This window comes from Neodiprion fabricii, chromosome 1 (assembly GCF_021155785.1).
Source record: "Neodiprion fabricii isolate iyNeoFabr1 chromosome 1, iyNeoFabr1.1, whole genome shotgun sequence".
Taxonomy (NCBI): Eukaryota; Metazoa; Arthropoda; class Insecta; order Hymenoptera; family Diprionidae; genus Neodiprion; species Neodiprion fabricii.
Window position 1 is genome coordinate 564,247 of NC_060239.1, and position 20,748 is coordinate 584,994.

Here is a 20,748-nt window from a genome sequence, read left to right on the forward strand (position 1 = left end):
AAATCATTCCATTTATTCAGACATTGTGGATCATTCACCGTTGGTGGAACAACTAGATGCTAGTAGAGATATGACTAATACTTCATTTTCAGAATCTGAAAATTCATCACAGATTGTTGATCAAAATCCTTATCCCGTCCTCTATCATAATCATCATTTCATTCCAGCTGGAAATATGTATCGACAACAAACATTACTACCAGACCACGCAAATTACACAATGATTCCGTCAAACCCGCATATTTATTCACAGAAAATAGCGTCGCGTTTGTACGAAGTTGACCGTGATATCGCTCAATCTCAGTCTGGGGAAAATATTGATAGTCATTTAACAACTCAACAATATACAAATGACAAATTCGTGCAGCAACATACCAATGGAATTCCATATCTTTCCCAGAACTTAGCTAATCAAAAAATTATGAATGTCTGTGGTTCCACAACCCCAGGATTGTATCCTCACTTGTATAACTATAGGCCTGATATTGATGACGTAGCTCTTGCCAATTATTATCAAAATAAACCTGCATACATCAATCCTTATATGTACAATGAATTCGCGTACGAAAACGATGGTAACAACGAGGAGGATACCGACTCCTCAGAGGAGGATTAACGAGAAAACTTTCGTCTTTTAGAATGACTTACCGAGTTGTATATTAACATTTAAATAATCGTAATATCTCTGTTGTTGGTTGAATTTTATAACAAGGGAGCGGTTGAATTATTATAACATTAAGTTTGTAATTAGTTTGTATTTAAAATTATTTTACAAGTTTTTACATGAGCATTTATATTACTCGTAGCATTATTATTTAACGTAAAAACTTCAATATGTAATTGTACTATTACTCAGTGATAACGGAATTTTAGAACGTACCGATTTATATACCGAAAATAAATTCTTAATGAAGAATTCTGAAACTAATTCTTAACAAATGAAAAAACCTGCAATAAGCATGTGTATTTGAATACTAAGTTCGCTCTCATAGTCTTTTTGTTTCTTTAAACTGCATGCATAAACAGAATGAGTTTGAATACCAAGCGTGATCTTGAATAACAACGCAAATAGATGAAACAATACAAATAAATTGAATTTCAACAAACCGATCACAAGGCATGTAGTGAGCATTAAGGCTTGATAAAAAAAAATTAGTAGAATCGTAAATTTGACCAGCTACGAGATATTTTTTCAGTGCATGTTGTATATAATTGAATTTCTACTTCGGTACCTGGCCGATGATTGTCAAATTGGTCGGTATGAACACGTAAAGGTTCATCACAGAATGTAATCACACACCTATATACTTGTAACTTCATCAAACAGTCTCGCTGAGTTTATAGTAGCATGCGGTAGGTTTGTGCCTGAGTTGATTGAGTTGTATTTGACAGATCTATGCGTCAGAGACGTTGAAGCAGGCGGAAGGGGTGGTGAGCTCGGGAAGGTGCGAGGGCGCGGAACATGCCCTCGGCCGTGGGATCAAGCGAAAACTGGACTCCGTCCACTCCATGCACTCTACTCTGCATGAAGACCAGGATGGTCAGTATTGTACTGTATTCCTAGAAGACTATCCATTATAATTCATAAACACATTTACTTCAGTATGGGTCGTAGCATGGTAGTATAAATGATTTTTCAAGTGTGACATAAATTTATTAACGTCTCGACTGAATCAAAATCGATACTGACAAATTTTTTCACGTGTATCATAATTGGAGTAAATGCTTAAGAATGATTGTATGTCTGTAATGTGAGATTGGGAACCATTGACTGATAGATGCGAGTGTCAATTGCAGTAATGTCACTGTGTGCGACTCCGAAGTTCAGTATCAACGGTGTGCATATAAACGCTACTTGATCGCAACAAAATGCTCCCTGGTTCTTTTACTTAAGAACAATTAATCGCGAAAATATTGAGTGTGCATGGTGGTGGCTATTTATATCAGCATGTATTATCCTTATTTTCTCATTTATTCCATAATTGCTTTGGTAATGGCCCTTATTGAATAAAACGTTATCACCCATTACCACACATCCTAAAGTACGTTTATGTACTGCGACATAAAGGCGTACATTTCTCAGTCAATTTCGGCTTCTATGTTTAACGGTTGCAATTGGTAAGTTTCTAATTTTTTTAATTCGGAAGTGATTGGTAAACTTTTTAACCAGGCACTTCTATTGACCGGAAGTAAATATAAAAAAGTACGCGGATTGACTCGAAAATAACTTGCCTTTGTCACAGTATGTAAAGCTTTGGCATCCCATTAATTGAAATTATTAAGTAAATAGATTATTATTTCACATATCATCATGTTAAACTAATCCGTTATTTACAATATCACGCAGGTAAGTAATCAAGTATTAAAGTTTGTCCCTTCTTTTCACAATCGTTCCGTTTTTTTTTTCAATACATTTATCGTCGCTTACCCAAAAGCAATAACTTGCATTGCAGTTGTAAATAATAAATCAGGATATTTTATTGTGTTTACTAATTGGCTGTTAGGTTTGTTAATACCGAAAATTAATTCACTCCATAACGTTGTAGCCGGTGGTCGATCGCTTCAGTCATTCGTTCATTCTAGAAATCGTGTGGCAGTCATTGGTATTGCATTTTTTTGTACATATACATATAGCCATACGCCTCCCCCTGCCTCGCATGTGCATAATCCCAGGCGATCTCATGTCAAGTAAAACCTCTCATAAGCATTAATGAAATGTTACATCGGCAGAAGGCTCAGCTGCTTTGGTAACAGATGATAAAATGTTGAACGCGTGTCAAATAATGTCTGTGTAATCAGAGAACCTTCCATCATGTTTCATGATGGTCAGCGCATAGATACAGGTTGTTAAGTTCATCGCAGCATTCGGTAGGTCACGTTCAAAGTGTTCACATCACCGTAAAACTCCATTTGCGACCATGTCTCAGTAACAGCAGTCATCACGCAACAGCAAGCACCGCTACCTAACATCCAAAATCTATGCTCTCAGTTTGGTGAATCTATTGTGGGAAACAAGTTTCCACTGGCAGAGGAGGGTTGAACCATGCTTTGACAGATAGAAATCTCGACTCCTGTCTTGCAATATCGGCGAAACTCTGAGTATTACAGAATATACACATTAGGGTCTTGTTGGTAAGCAACATTAAGCTTTTTACACTCTTTCCTGAACAACTTGTATGTAACAAGAAAGAAATTCTTGAGGAAGGATACCACTTAAATTCATTTTTAAAAGATTGGTCTCAGCATTTTAAGTTTTTTACATTGAATTATAATGGTGAAGAATTCACTTTTTTCTAAAATTGTTACAACTCATCCGGATTTAATGATACACACTTCACCTTGAAAGCGTTTTTTTTATGAACAATTGACTTCTCTGCAAGAGTGTTATTGGAATATTTATGCACAGTCAACAGTTTACACTAAACTACGTTTAAAGATTAATCTTTAAGTGAAGTGAACTTTCAAGCCAAGGCAATGTAACTTTTTAACCTTTTCAGCTATGAAATTTGCTCACAGAAAACTCGTAACGAATTAATCACTGCAAAGTACTTTCAAGATCAAGTTCCTGTCATTAGAAGTTTACAACTTCCTCATCTCATTCAAATGGAAAAACTTCAAATTTCGAGAGGAAAATTCAAAAATTGCAAGAGATATTCTTCTTCGAAGATTTCTTTTTTTTTTGCTGTATGTACAAGTTTTTCAGATTAGTGCCAAAAAAATGTTGCTCCGAAACGATACGTCCTAGGACACATGTCTATTGTTTTCACTAAACTGTAAACTAAACTATGCTCTGTAAATTGCTCAGAGATCTATGGGTGATGGGATCACTTTCATAATATAAACATAAACGGAGGTGGGAATTAACGAAGATGAAATAAAATTATCTCCTGGGACAGGGTTGGAACGAACAATCGAAAATATTTTTCATCAATTTGTTTTTATTAATTTCGAGAACGTAATGGCACGCATCCCTATTGCCAGACAATTTTGACATATTACTTCTTTGGGCTCTTAGTAACCGAGGATCAAAGAGAAGCTGGAAATTCGTGGAAACTTGAGGTTGGTGAGCTAGTATGGGGCGCAGCTCGGGGGAGTCCAGCTTGGCCTGGAAAAGTCGAGTCCTTGGGACCCCCGGGCAGCTTGCGCGTTTCGGTGCGTTGGTACGGGGGCAGCGGAACGCTCACCCAGGTCGATGCTACTTCCCTCAAATCTCTCTCCGACGGCCTCGAGGCACACCACCGTGCCAGAAAAAAGTTTAGGAAGTGAGTCGCTATCTGCTAGGGGAAAAAATATGACTTCTGAACTTGCCAGTCTGATAAATGCTATACCCATAGTCAGAGCGAGTGTCCATAGTTAAAAATTTCTTTTGGCGCACCATCATTCTCTATTGCTATACTGCATTACTCTTTTTGGAATAGCTTGCGAACACATACAGTTACAACAGGTTTAACTCTGATTCAATTCACCGAGTAGCAAGATAATTGTTAACCCACGGCACATGTTTATTTGAATCTGGCAGGCCACATTACAATGTTACAGGTACGGGTACTATATAGTATAAGGCAACTATTTTGGTGGTAGGTACACGTGCGAATAATTCATTCGAAATAATTGATTTTCGCATTTCATTACAACGAAGAAAACAAATTGAAATTTCTTGCATTAACGTAATTTAATAAGACAATGATTTTTGAATGCCTCCATACGTCAACGCGATTTATATGCAGACACTCTATGAAGAGTATAGAAAAAATGTATAGCATTTATTAGCAAACCGACAGCCAATTACTTTACAAAATATATTAATTAGTATTATGCCTGCGCAAGTATTGGCGATTATCATTCCTTTGAGTGAATTATTTGTTCAAATTACAATATGTTGCCAGTAATGGCACACGTTGATAGGGTTTTGAATTAGGCATCTATCACTATTAATACGATGACAAAACCTATTTGAAACCTGAAGATGGGGATTATGTCGTATGTCATTGATGACGCTAACAAAATTTTTGATTATCATTTTACTGATGGAGTAGAGAACGAAAAAAATTTGGCTAATCGAATGTTTAATTTTTTTCTAGAAGTCGTAAATTAAATATGCAACTGGAAAATGCTATTCAGGAAGCAATGGCCGAGTTGGATAGAATGAGCGAATCTCAGTCAATAGCGAAAAGTACAACACGAAAGTGCAACAGACAAAGCGTAGCATCGAAGGCGACAGGATCGCTCAAGTCTGATTCTAAGAAAGTACAGAAAAGAAAAGATACAAAGTCAACAGAGACTACAAAAGCAAAACATCATAACCGGTGATGCATGGAGACTGTTGGTAACTCTAATTTTCAAAAACAAAGTGGATGGTATGTAGTGTATCTGTAATGATTATTTATAAATGTAATTAATAAGCAGCATCAAGGAATAGCTAGAATTGTACATATACTTGCCTAATATAACGAGAATTCTGATTGCATAATAGGTAAAGAATGCTCATAAAAAAAGATAAAATAAAGAAATGAAATAATTAATGAGTGTCAAAACACAGTGATATTAGTATCTTGGAATCAGTTAGTTTTCTGCAAATATTTGTCTCTGGATATTTTTCTTCCACTTATAATTTCGATTGTTAATTTCCTTATTATTATTGTGGTTATAATTGGTAGTTTATTTAGCTATATTGATTGTGCTTGATAAATTTGTACATTGTTTATATGTAAAAACTTAACTTTATAACACCACCTCCACCACCAACGACGACAACAACAACAACAACAACAACAACAACAACAACAACAACAACAACAACAACAACAACAACAACAACAACAACGACAACGACAACAACAACAACAACAACAACAACAACAACAACAACAACAGCAACAGCAACAGCAACAGCAAAAGCAACAGTAACAGCAACTACAACAGTGTAATTATTATGCCTGTGACGAACCCTGAAAATTGTTTGTAATTATATGTAAATTTACTTATTTTGAATGAATTATATAGTGTGTATTTACTTAATCGCATATTAGCATAATATAATTGTTATATCAAATCACACGTTAATATTAAAAAATAATATTTTTATGCAATTCAGTAAAATACTGTCGTTTAGTGCAGTAGTTCTTAGTTAGTATACATGAAACGTACGAAATTATGTTGCTGAAATATAATAATGATGTATACCTAATTACAACTATTATAATTGACTACTGTATTTTTATTTTATGTATATATACTGCGTGGTATAAATGCGTGAAACTTTCGTCAGCGAGTAACAGGACACGTTTGAAAAAAGATACAAGTTTGGAAAAAATGCAGAAATATGTTTGACAAATAATACATGTATTTAAAATATACACACGCGCGCATACACACACACACACACACATACGCGCGTGTGTGTATATTTTTTCAATCGCACACTGTTACTAACCGGTTAAAGTTGGACGCATTTACATTAACTTTGGCCACACACATTTTTCTTTCTTCTTTTTACATGAAACGAACATGTCAGGGTCCAGCGGACTTTGTCGTTATTTTCTTACTGCTGTTTGGTCTCTTAATTATTCTTTCTCGACATTCGGATACAACGGTGAAAAGCGTGGAGTCTAGGGAAAAGTTTTCCGTGAGTTAAACGAAACTTCAACTTGCCTATTCTAAGCTGTAATCGTAGGAGTGAAATTTCTAAAAACTTAAAAGAAGAACGGGGTTCGCGTGGACCCTGTTATACCTATATGTCTGGAGTTGATCACATGCTAAAGTTTTGAGAGAATTGTTAAGCCAAGCAAAATATTCTAATTACATATTTATTGCAGTGCTGCATTTCGAACATCCACTTAATCAATATGGGCAATATACGGGATCAATCATTCGTACTTTCCGTAGGGGATCCTCGAGTGAAAGCAAGAGCACCTTATTCTTCATGAATCCCACAACAGGCTTTCCGTTAGAGTCGACATAGCCTGCTACTTACTTGCTATCTGACCCTGAAGTGAGACAGAGAGTTACTTACGTGGGATTCACCTAGAATCAGGTCTTACTTGCTCTCGCAGATTCTCTACGAAGGGTAAGGAATGATTGCCGTTTATACAGATTCGTTTGAATTATTCCGCACCGCGTGCCGTGCTAATTTCATGCTTCATTGTGTCTCATGGAATGTAAACATTTCCATCTGTCCTTTTGTTTGTTTTCTTTTCCCTTTATTACCGATGCATAAAAACCGAGACTGAATGATCATACAATTCTTTCTTTTTTTCTTTACAATAGAGTTCGTGCTCAAGCAGAGAGAAACCTCATATTGAGAATTTTCATACTTGTCTAGTTGAGGAATTATAGGTACCTATATTTATTGGTAGATGTAGAAATATTTCAATGATATCTTACATATGTTTTTACATATTTCGTGTTTTCCTATTTGTACTTTCGATATAATTTGTGAAAGTACTTCATTTCAAAAGTCGTTATTGAGGCACAAACAGTAAGAGCAACAATTTTTTTTTTCACTAATTAACGAGCCACTGTTGAATGTAGTAGAATAAATATTATTCGACTTTAATGAACATGTTGTATTCACAATACGATAAATTGATCTTCGAGAATTCATTTCCTCTGAAGATAGCTCTTTGCTTATATCAACACTGGCAGACAATAAATAATGAAATGCAAATATCAAAGTAATTTTGTATGATTTTCAATGTGTCAAGAAAATGGCATCTATGTGTATGTATATTGTGTAATTACCATTATTCCATTGCTTATCGTATTCAATATCTGTAATAAATACGGTGATTAGGTACTACAATAGGCACCGATAGAACGGGATGATATGTGGCACAACGAATTAAAAAATACATCATTCTCGTTACGCAATTATTAATTTCCATATATTTTTTACCAATACAATCGATGATTGTGACAAACGTATCGAGCGACATATTGCGTTAGCATTAGTGTGGAGAATCATTTTAGCCTAATATAAATCAAAAGTTACGAGTAAAGTTTATGTGAAATATTAGACGAATACCTTGTAAACTCAACTAAGTCGGTAAATCAGAACGGAGGCGTACTATTTATTTAACAATAACAAGGAATACCTTAGATTTTTCATTCGATTCGTAGTATAGTGACCGAAATTTTTAATGTGAGGTAATTATCGATACGCATTTTGATGCCATTCTAAATAATAGTGTCATTATTTAGAGAAATTCTCATCAATTCTTGCACCTAATTTGCAAAAGTAAGGTCTCCGCACAAACGTTATGGCCATTATGTTTTGGTCAAGCGAGCTGGTTTTATCACATTTTGTAATTTTCTACAATAAATGGGAAATCAGACGATTTTATAAAAACTTGATGGCCGTAAAGTTTCATCGGAGTTGGTTCTTTGTAACAATCTTTAAAGAGATATTGATGTGCTTGGAATACATTTTGCAACGCACATTTAGGCGTCTGTATGACTACAGTTTTTTTCCTCAACATCGAGTCTAGTGAATGGTATGGATATGCAACTATACTATCCGTTAGTTAGTGTCTGTTGGAATTGGTTATTGACCAATACATGTCAGTATGATCAAAAGTCATACTGTAATAAGGAAGGATAACCAACGTTACGTATAAATTTTTGAATTGAGTTTCATTGGTAGTTACGAATTCTCATTTGCTGTGGGTATCAAGTACTGTCCTATAACATATATATTTATGATGTAAGCTTCTCCGTAAAATATCTAACTTCTGGTTGAATTACTGATTATCCGAATAAAGGTATACTAAACTTATTTCAAAGTGAGCACACGTGTATCAATGGCTCAGTTGGCTGGAGATATCTGTACACTTGTGACGCATAGGTCACACAGCTTTTTGATAATTCTTAAGATGATTTTGGAGACTCCAAACTAGGGGCTTCTTACATTACAGTTTGTTCCAAGTATTTGCACTACTATAAATATTGCGTAGAATGTTATGATTATGCGTAAAAGGGCCTTAGAGTATTTATTGTGAATCAAAATAACTAATAAATAATATTTAAAGTATATTTAAAAATAAGATAGACGATTAATCTGTACAATGCATTTGTTTTTTTGTTTTTCGTTTTTGCATTACAGCGGGGTGCGCACACACACATACATGCAAATTTAATGCGTTGACATATCAACCAAGCATTTGAACACTATTCTAACAGGATTACAATACGTACTAGTAACACTTTTAACTTGACTCCCAATAGCAGGAAAATATTTGTAAGAAACACAATACGATTATTTAGTGACTAATGTCTATTTAGTGTAATTAACGAATGATGTCTTGTGAAAACAGTGGTCCAACATTTTTATTATTCGAAACGAAACACAATGACGAAAAAAGAAAAGAAAATATGCTAAGCAATGTTCACAAGATATAGGGACAGCCTTAACTAACGTTTAATCGCACTCACGTCTTTACAAGGCACGACATACTTATGCTGCATTATTTTTAACCATATTTTCGTTTACCAGCCAGTTCATTTACCTAAGTTTAGGTAGTCAATTGCTTGCAAAAGCTAAAATTTTCGACTAATTTTACGGTTTAGTGAAAACAATTTATGCACAGCGTCCGATCAGAGTTTTCAATTGAACGTATATTTTAAGCTGAGGCGTTTTTGTGTTCTTTAATATTATTCATTTATTTTTTCTTTATTTAAATTCCAAGCACATATAAAGTACATCATAAGCCATATTACTTGTAAACGTATGTTTCACCGTTTATTTCAAAACCAAGTTCACGTTGCGGGTATTGAAGTCGAATTGGTGAAAATATATTCTCTTGAATAAAGTAAGTGAACAATGATATGTTTAATGCTTCGTACAGTATAAGAAAACAGCAAGCAGTACCATTTACCTCAGAGACAGATACAGAAATCAAACATCATTATCAACTGCATATTATACCATAATCTCGTGATTAATTGTACATGCTATTTATTGTAAATAATTACAGGTAATATTTATTATAATGACTGTACTATATATATATGTTAATAACAATACAACTACGCATTGAATGTATAACTGTAGTGTTTATACGTCGAATATGTGAATATGTATATGAACTTATATTCACAGAGATTGTAGATCTAGGCAGCGGGCCGATTTATTATTTACAAACAATTGACAGGTGATGATTTCTATATACCTCTATACACACAATGAATTTTTTTGTTCTACTCGTACCGAGAACTGCATGCATTTCGTAGAATCAGAATCAGATACACAGATACAAACGTTACATTATATTGACAAACAAGAGAGAAGAAGTTTCCTCAATAAGTATATAAATAAAATCAGTGTTGTCGATCATCAGATTACAGCTGTATAAAGTGTATGTAGTAAATTTTAGAAATTAGGTGAGAAATGGTGGCAAAGTAATCATTTATTGCGTTGAACTGTAACCAAGAGAATAAATAAAACTTGAAACTATGACGATTAATCGCGATGTGTCGCACGTTTGGCCCAACTTTCGGGTGGTGCTATCGTACATAGGAATCACTAATTTAAACGATGTGTCGTTATGTTCAAAGGAATGCCTGCTTTGGTAACCGGTAACGCCGATTCAAATAGAATTACATGGAATAGGTGTATTCGTAATCTCTCCGATCGCTTTATAGAAATATTATCGTACTGTGCACGGGCTGGTGCGAAGATGGAAATGAATTTGAGAGAGAAAATCAACATTATGTATGTATATTATCATGATTGTATTATGAAATATATAATGTAATTATACGTATATGATATAATATCAACTATCAATGGTATTTAACGGAATAAGAGATAATAATTTTATATTTACAATATAGAACTTGAAATCTATGAGTGTATAATAATATCTACTACTGTATTAAGGAATTCCCTGCATAAGGTGATATAGTAAAAAGCTATCTTATTTAATATTTGGCATAATATTTATACATATGTAAGAGATAGAGTATAAAGTATAAAACGAGATGAAAACACTGAAACAGAAGAGAGTTCAGAGGTACGTACTCCGTTGCAAAGAAATATGAAGCTATGTGATCCATTAGTAGCTTTCAGTCGTGAAGACTTATATGTACTTTATTTTGTAAATTTTGTTTATACAATAATTGATCATTCACGCATAATACTATTGTATGTGAAATATGAGTTAATAAAACATTGAAATATTGAGTTATACTGCTATTTATGATCTGTAATTTCGCAACTTGACGAGTGGTCGGCATGATACCACCAAAATGACACCAGCGAAACATCGTGGTACCAGTGATGTCGGGAATACTGCACGCATCTAGATCGGTGTGTTTTCCTGCTGTCACTGCCGAAAAAATAATCCAACTGATTTGGAGCTGCGCGAAAAAGTCCGGATAACGCATGGAACAATTTATTCGGGCTTGCTTCAAATTCGTTGGTCAATCAACTTTCGTTTTTTGGCTGTAACTTTTGAAGCGTTTATCGCAGCGTACGGCGACTGCGCCCAATCGATTTTCCTCGCTAAATTACGTCGGCATAGCGCCCGAAAGAATTGATTCCAGCACTTTTCAAAATCGCGAAAATTTTCGCCAAAAATACAAAGGGGGAAGTTAACCTTCCTTTTTTTTTGACCAAAAAATTTTTCGTCTCAGAATTGATTCGTATGACGCTTTCCCGACCAATTGGACCCCAAGGAACTCAGAAAACGCAGCAAAAGGAGCGTGGGATCAACGTGAGAGAAGATACGAGGAAAACAGCACCTGCTGAAAAATTTCGAAAATTCTTCTTTCGTTTTTCGGCTGTAACTTTCGATGCGTTGATCGTAGCGTACTGCGACTGCGCCCAATCAATTTCTCTCGCAAAATTACGTCGAAATAGTGCCTGAGAGAATTGATTCCAGCACTTTTGAATATCGCGAAAATTTTCGCCATAAATACAAAGGGGTTAGCCTTCCTTTTTTTTTGACCAAAAAATTTTTCGGCTCAGATTTGATTCGTATGACGCTTTACCGACCAATTGGACCCCAAGGAACTCAGAAAACGCAGCAAAAGGAGCGTGGGATCAACGTGAGAGAAGATACGAGGAAAACAGCACCTGCTGAAAAATTTCGAAAATTCTTCTTTCGTTTTTCGGCTGTAACTTTCGATGCGTTGATTGCAGCGTACTGCGACTGCGCCCAATCAATTTCTCTCGCAAAATTACGTCGAAATAGTGCCTGAGAGAATTGATTCCAGCACTTTTGAAAATCGCGAAAATTTTCGCCAAAAATACAAAGGGTTAACCTTCCTTTTTTTTTGACCAAAAAATTTTTCGTCTCAGAATTGATTCGTATGACCCTTTCCCGACCAATTGGACCCCAAGGAACTCAGAAAACGCAGCAAAAGTAGCGTGGGATCAACAGCAGAGAAATGACGAAGGAAAAAGCACCTGCTGAAAAATGTCGAAAATTCTGGTTTTCGTTTTTTGGCTGTAACTTTCGATGCGTTTATCGCAGTGTACGGCGACTGCGCCCAATCGATTTTCCTCGCTAAATTACGTCGGCATAGCGCCCGAAAGAATTGATTCCAGTACTTTTGAAAATCGCGAAAATTTTCGCCAAAAATACAAAGGGGTTAACCTTCCTTTTTTTTTGACCAAAAAATTTTTCGTCTCAGAATTGATTCGTATGACCCTTTCCCGACCAATTGGACCCCAAGGAACTCAGAAAACGCAGCAAAAGTAGCGTGGGATCAACAGCAGAGAAATGACGAAGGAAAAAGCACCTGCTGAAAAATGTCGAAAATTCTGGTTTTCGTTTTTTGGCTGTAACTTTCGATGCGTTTATCGCAGTGTACGGCGACTGCGCCCAATCGATTTTCCTCGCTAAATTACGTCGGCATAGCGCCCGAAAGAATTGATTCCAGTACTTTTGAAAATCGCGAAAATTTTCGCCAAAAATACAAAGGGGTTAACCTTCCTTTTTTTTTGACCAAAAATTTTTCGTCTCAGAATTGATTCGTATGACGCTTTCTCGACCAATTGGACCCCAAGGAACTCAGAAAACGCAGCAAAAGTAGCGTGGGATCAACAGCATAGAAATGACGAAGGAAAAAGCACCTGCTGAAAAATGTCGAAAATTCTGGTTTTCGTTTTTTGGCTGTAACTTTCGATGCGTTGATCGCAGCGTATTGGAACTGCGCCCAATAGATTTCTCTCGCTGAATTACGTCGAAATAGTGCCTGAAAGAATTCATTCCAGCACTTTTCAAAATCGCGAAAATTTTCGCCAAAAATACAAAGGGGTTAACCTTCCTTTTTTTTTGACCAAAAAATTTTTCGTCTCAGAATTGATTCGTATGACCCTTTCCCGACCAATTGGACCCCAAGGAACTCAGAAAACGCAGCAAAAGTAGCGTGGGATCAACAGCAGAGAAATGACGAAGGAAAAAGCACCTGCTGAAAAATGTCGAAAATTCTGGTTTTCGTTTTTTGGCTGTAACTTTCGATGCGTTGATCGCAGCGTATTGGAACTGCGCCCAATAGATTTCTCTCGCTGAATTACGTCGAAATAGTGCCTGAAAGAATTCATTCCAGCACTTTTGAAAATCGCGAAAATTTTCGCCAAAAATACAAAGGGGTTAACCTTCCTTTTTTTTTGACCAAAAAATTTTTTGTCTTAGAATTGATTCGTATGACGCTTTCTCGACCAATTGGACCCCAAGGAACTCAGAAAACGCAGCAAAAGGAGCGTGGGATCAACAGCATAGAAATGACGAAGGAAAAAGCACCTGCTGAAGAATGTCGAAAATTCTGGTTTTCGTTTTTTGGCTGTAACTTTCGATGCGTTGATCGCAGCGTATTGGAACTGCGCCCAATAGATTTCTCTCGCTGAATTACGTCGAAATAGTGCCTGAAAGAATTCATTCCAGCACTTTTCAAAATCGCGAAAATTTTCGCCAAAAATACAAAGGGGTTAACCTTCCTTTTTTTTTGACCAAAAAATTTTTCGTCTCAGAATTGATTCGTATGACCCTTTCCCGACCAATTGGACCCCAAGGAACTCAGAAAACGCAGCAAAAGTAGCGTGGGATCAACAGCAGAGAAATGACGAAGGAAAAAGCACCTGCTGAAAAATGTCGAAAATTCTGGTTTTCGTTTTTTGGCTGTAACTTTCGATGCGTTTATCGCAGTGTACGGCGACTGCGCCCAATCGATTTTCCTCGCTAAATTACGTCGGCATAGCGCCCGAAAGAATTGATTCCAGTACTTTTGAAAATCGCGAAAATTTTCGCCAAAAATACAAAGGGGTTAACCTTCCTTTTTTTTTGACCAAAAAATTTTTCGTCTCAGAATTGATTCGTATGACGCTTTCTCGACCAATTGGACCCCAAGGAACTCAGAAAACGCAGCAAAAGGAGCGTGGGATCAACAGCATAGAAATGACGAAGGAAAAAGCACCTGCTGAAGAATGTCGAAAATTCTGGTTTTCGTTTTTTGGCTGTAACTTTCGATGCGTTGATCGCAGCGTATTGGAACTGCGCCCAATCGATTTCTCTCGCAAAATTACGTCGGAATAGTGCCACAATTAATTTATTCCAGCACTTTTGAAAATCGCGAAAATTTTCGCCAAAAATACAAAGGGGTTAACCTTCCTTTTTTTTCGACCAAAAAATTTTTCGTCTCAGAATTGATTCGTATGACCCTTTCCCGACCAATTGGACCCCAAGGAACTCAGAAAACGCAGCAAAAGTAGCGTGGGATCAACAGCAGAGAAATGACGAAGGAAAAAGCACCTGCTGAAAAATGTCGAAAATTCTGGTTTTCGTTTTTTGGCTGTAACTTTCGATGCGTTGATCGCTGCGTATTGGAACTGCGCCCAATAGATTTCTCTCGCTGAATTACGTCGAAATAGTGCCTGAAAGAATTCATTCCAGCACTTTTCAAAATCGCGAAAATTTTCGCCAAAAATACAAAGGGGTTAACCTTCCTTTTTTTTTGACCAAAAAATTTTTCGTCTCAGAATTGATTCGTATGACCCTTTCCCGACCAATTGGACCCCAAGGAACTCAGAAAACGCAGCAAAAGTAGCGTGGGATCAACAGCAGAGAAATGACGAAGGAAAAAGCACCTGCTGAAAAATGTCGAAAATTCTGGTTTTCGTTTTTTGGCTGTAACTTTCGATGCGTTGATCGCAGCGTATTGGAACTGCGCCCAATAGATTTCTCTCGCTGAATTACGTCGAAATAGTGCCTGAAAGAATTCATTCCAGCACTTCTCAAAATCGCGAAAATTTTCGCCAAAAATACAAAGGGGTTAACCTTCCTTTTTTTTTGACCAAAAAATTTTTCGTCTCAGAATTAATTCGTATGACGCTTTCTCGACCAATTGGACCCCAAGGAACTCAAAAAACGCAGCAAAAGGAGCGTGGGATCAACAGCATAGAAATGACGAAGGAAACAGCACCTGCTGAAGAATGTCGAAAATTCTGGTTTTCGTTTTTTGGCTGTAACTTTCGATGCGTTGATCGCAGCGTATTGGAACTGCGCCAAATAGATTTCTCTCGCTGAATTACGTCGAAATAGTGCCACAATTAATTTATTCCAGCACTTTTGAAAATCGCGAAAATTTTCGCCAAAAATACAAAGGGGTTAACCTTCCTTTTTTTTTGACCAAAAAATTTTTCGTCTCAGAATTGATTCGTATGACCCTTTCCCGACCAATTGGACCCCAAGGAACTCAGAAAACGCAGCAAAAGTAGCGTGGGATCAACAGCAGAGAAATGACGAAGGAAAAAGCACCTGCTGAAAAATGTCGAAAATTCTGGTTTTCGTTTTTTGGCTGTAACTTTCGATGCGTTTATCGCAGTGTACGGCGACTGCGCCCAATCGATTTTCCTCGCTAAATTACGTCGGCATAGCGCCCGAAAGAATTGATTCCAGTACTTTTGAAAATCGCGAAAATTTTCGCCAAAAATACAAAGGGGTTAACCTTCCTTTTTTTTTGACCAAAAAATTTTTCGTCTCAGAATTGATTCGTATGACGCTTTCTCGACCAATTGGACCCCAAGGAACTCAGAAAACGCAGCAAAAGGAGCGTGGGATCAACAGCATAGAAATGACGAAGGAAAAAGCACCTGCTGAAGAATGTCGAAAATTCTGGTTTTCGTTTTTTGGCTGTAACTTTCGATGCGTTGATCGCAGCGTATTGGAACTGCGCCCAATCGATTTCTCTCGCAAAATTACGTCGGAATAGTGCCACAATTAATTTATTCCAGCACTTTTGAAAATCGCGAAAATTTTCGCCAAAAATACAAAGGGGTTAACCTTCCTTTTTTTTCGACCAAAAAATTTTTCGTCTCAGAATTGATTCGTATGACCCTTTCCCGACCAATTGGACCCCAAGGAACTCAGAAAACGCAGCAAAAGTAGCGTGGGATCAACAGCAGAGAAATGACGAAGGAAAAAGCACCTGCTGAAAAATGTCGAAAATTCTGGTTTTCGTTTTTTGGCTGTAACTTTCGATGCGTTGATCGCTGCGTATTGGAACTGCGCCCAATAGATTTCTCTCGCTGAATTACGTCGAAATAGTGCCTGAAAGAATTCATTCCAGCACTTTTCAAAATCGCGAAAATTTTCGCCAAAAATACAAAGGGGTTAACCTTCCTTTTTTTTTGACCAAAAAATTTTTCGTCTCAGAATTGATTCGTATGACCCTTTCCCGACCAATTGGACCCCAAGGAACTCAGAAAACGCAGCAAAAGTAGCGTGGGATCAACAGCAGAGAAATGACGAAGGAAAAAGCACCTGCTGAAAAATGTCGAAAATTCTGGTTTTCGTTTTTTGGCTGTAACTTTCGATGCGTTGATCGCAGCGTATTGGAACTGCGCCCAATAGATTTCTCTCGCTGAATTACGTCGAAATAGTGCCTGAAAGAATTCATTCCAGCACTTTTGAAAATCGCGAAAATTTTCGCCAAAAATACAAAGGGGTTAACCTTCCTTTTTTTTTGACCAAAAAATTTTTTGTCTTAGAATTGATTCGTATGACGCTTTCTCGACCAATTGGACCCCAAGGAACTCAGAAAACGCAGCAAAAGGAGCGTGGGATCAACAGCATAGAAATGACGAAGGAAAAAGCACCTGCTGAAGAATGTCGAAAATTCTGGTTTTCGTTTTTTGGCTGTAACTTTCGATGCGTTGATCGCAGCGTATTGGAACTGCGCCCAATAGATTTCTCTCGCTGAATTACGTCGAAATAGTGCCTGAAAGAATTCATTCCAGCACTTTTGAAAATCGCGAAAATTTTCGCCAAAAATACAAAGGGGTTAACCTTCCTTTTTTTTTGACCAAAAAATTTTTTGTCTTAGAATTGATTCGTATGACGCTTTCTCGACCAATTGGACCCCAAGGAACTCAGAAAACGCAGCAAAAGGAGCGTGGGATCAACAGCATAGAAATGACGAAGGAAAAAGCACCTGCTGAAGAATGTCGAAAATTCTGGTTTTCGTTTTTTGGCTGTAACTTTCGATGCGTTGATCGCAGCGTATTGGAACTGCGCCCAATAGATTTCTCTCGCTGAATTACGTCGAAATAGTGCCTGAAAGAATTCATTCCAGCACTTTTCAAAATCGCGAAAATTTTCGCCAAAAATACAAAGGGGTTAACCTTCCTTTTTTTTTGACCAAAAAATTTTTCGTCTCAGAATTGATTCGTATGACCCTTTCCCGACCAATTGGACCCCAAGGAACTCAGAAAACGCAGCAAAAGTAGCGTGGGATCAACAGCAGAGAAATGACGAAGGAAAAAGCACCTGCTGAAAAATGTCGAAAATTCTGGTTTTCGTTTTTTGGCTGTAACTTTCGATGCGTTGATCGCAGCGTATTGGAACTGCGCCCAATAGATTTCTCTCGCTGAATTACGTCGAAATAGTGCCTGAAAGAATTCATTCCAGCACTTTTCAAAATCGCGAAAATTTTCGCCAAAAATACAAAGGGGTTAACCTTCCTTTTTTTTTGACCAAAAAATTTTTCGTCTCAGAATTAATTCGTATGACGCTTTCTCGACCAATTGGACCCCAAGGAACTCAAAAAACGCAGCAAAAGGAGCGTGGGATCAACAGCATAGAAATGACGAAGGAAACAGCACCTGCTGAAGAATGTCGAAAATTCTGGTTTTCGTTTTTTGGCTGTAACTTTCGATGCGTTGATCGCAGCGTATTGGAACTGCGCCCAATAGATTTCTCTCGCTGAATTACGTCGAAATAGTGCCTGAAAGAATTCATTCCAGCACTTTTCAAAATCGCGAAAATTTTCGCCAAAAATACAAAGGGGTTAACCTTCCTTTTTTTTTGACCAAAAAATTTTTCGTCTCAGAATTGATTCGTATGACCCTTTCCCGACCAATTGGACCCCAAGGAACTCAGAAAACGCAGCAAAAGTAGCGTGGGATCAACAGCAGAGAAATGACGAAGGAAAAAGCACCTGCTGAAAAATGTCGAAAATTCTGGTTTTCGTTTTTTGGCTGTAACTTTCGATGCGTTGATCGCAGCGTATTGGAACTGCGCCCAATAGATTTCTCTCGCTGAATTACGTCGAAATAGTGCCTGAAAGAATTCATTCCAGCACTTTTGAAAATCGCGAAAATTTTCGCCAAAAATACAAAGGGGTTAACCTTCCTTTTTTTTTGACCAAAAAATTTTTTGTCTTAGAATTGATTCGTATGACGCTTTCTCGACCAATTGGACCCCAAGGAACTCAGAAAACGCAGCAAAAGGAGCGTGGGATCAACAGCATAGAAATGACGAAGGAAAAAGCACCTGCTGAAGAATGTCGAAAATTCTGGTTTTCGTTTTTTGGCTGTAACTTTCGATGCGTTGATCGCAGCGTATTGGAACTGCGCCCAATAGATTTCTCTCGCTGAATTACGTCGAAATAGTGCCTGAAAGAATTCATTCCAGCACTTTTGAAAATCGCGAAAATTTTCGCCAAAAATACAAAGGGGTTAACCTTCCTTTTTTTTTGACCAAAAAATTTTTTGTCTTAGAATTGATTCGTATGACGCTTTCTCGACCAATTGGACCCCAAGGAACTCAGAAAACGCAGCAAAAGGAGCGTGGGATCAACAGCATAGAAATGACGAAGGAAAAAGCACCTGCTGAAGAATGTCGAAAATTCTGGTTTTCGTTTTTTGGCTGTAACTTTCGATGCGTTGATCGCAGCGTATTGGAACTGCGCCCAATAGATTTCTCTCGCTGAATTACGTCGAAATAGTGCCTGAAAGAATTCATTCCAGCACTTTTCAAAATCGCGAAAATTTTCGCCAAAAATACAAAGGGGTTAACCTTCCTTTTTTTTTGACCAAAAAATTTTTCGTCTCAGAATTGATTCGTATGACCCTTTCCCGACCAATTGGACCCCAAGGAACTCAGAAAACGCAGCAAAAGTAGCGTGGGATCAACAGCAGAGAAATGACGAAGGAAAAAGCACCTGCTGAAAAATGTCGAAAATTCTGGTTTTCGTTTTTTGGCTGTAACTTTCGATGCGTTGATCGCAGCGTATTGGAACTGCGCCCAATAGATTTCTCTCGCTGAATTACGTCGAAATAGTGCCTGAAAGAATTCATTCCAGCACTTTTGAAAATCGCGAAAATTTTCGCCAAAAATACAAAGGGGTTAACCTTCCTTTTTTTTTGACCAAAAAATTTTTTGTCTTAGAATTGATTCGTATGACGCTTTCTCGACCAATTGGACCCCAAGGAACTCAGAAAACGCAGCAAAAGGAGCGTGGGATCAACAGCATAGAAATGACGAAGGAAAAAGCACCTGCTGAAGAATGTCGAAAATTCTGGTTTTCGTTTTTTGGCTGTAACTTTCGATGCGTTGATCGCAGCGTATTGGAACTGCGCCCAATAGATTTCTCTCGCTGAATTACGTCGAAATAGTGCCTGAAAGAATTCATTCCAGCACTTTTGAAAATCGCGAAAATTTTCGCCAAAAATACAAAGGGGTTAACCTTCCTTTTTTTTTGACCAAAAAATTTTTTGTCTTAGAATTGATTCGTATGACGCTTTCTCGACCAATTGGACCCCAAGGAACTCAGAAAACGCAGCAAAAGGAGCGTGGGATCAACAGCATAGAAATGACGAAGGAAAAAGCACCTGCTGAAGAATGTCGAAAATTCTGGTTTTCGTTTTTTGGCTGTAACTTTCGATGCGTTGATCGCAGCGTATTGGAACTGCGCCCAATAGATTTCTCTCGCTGAATTACGTCGAAATAGTGCCTGAAAGAATTCATTCCAGCACTTTTCAAAATCGCGAAAATTTTCGCCAAAAATACAAAGGGGTTAACCTTCCTTTTTTTTTGACCAAAAAATTTTTCGTCTCAGAATTGATTCGTATGACCCTTTCCCGACCAATTGGACCCCAAGGAACTCAGAAAACGCAGCAAAAGTAGCGTGGGATCAACAGCAGAGAAATGACGAAGGAAAAAGCACCTGCTGAAAAATGTCGAAAATTCTGGTTTTCGTTTTTTGGCTGTAACTTTCGATGCGTTTATCGCAGTGTACGGCGACTGCGCCCAATCGATTTTCCTCGCTAAATTACGTCGGCATAGCGCCCGAAAGAATTGATTCCAGTACTTTTGAAAATCGCGAAAATTTTCGCCAAAAATACAAAGGGGTTAACCTTCCTTTTTTTTTGACCAAAAAATTTTTCGTCTCAGAATTGATTCGTATGACGCTTTCTCGACCAATTGGACCCCAAGGAACTCAGAAAACGCAGCAAAAGGAGCGTGGGAT

At 37.4% G+C, this 20,748-nt stretch overlaps 1 protein-coding gene across 1 annotated transcript in view; it reads left to right on the forward strand.

The window, feature by feature from the left end:
- LOC124174414 overlaps positions 1-11,183 on the forward strand; it is a 136,789-nt gene extending 125,606 nt beyond the window's left edge. Inside the window, exons 9-11 of the mRNA XM_046553548.1 lie at positions 1,393-1,540; positions 4,016-4,262; positions 5,082-11,183. Coding sequence (XP_046409504.1) covers positions 1,393-1,540; positions 4,016-4,262; positions 5,082-5,310 — 624 coding nt within the window. The 3' untranslated portion in view covers positions 5,311-11,183. The remainder of the gene's footprint in view (positions 1-1,392; positions 1,541-4,015; positions 4,263-5,081) is intronic.
- The last annotated feature ends 9,565 nt before the right edge of the window (positions 11,184-20,748 follow it).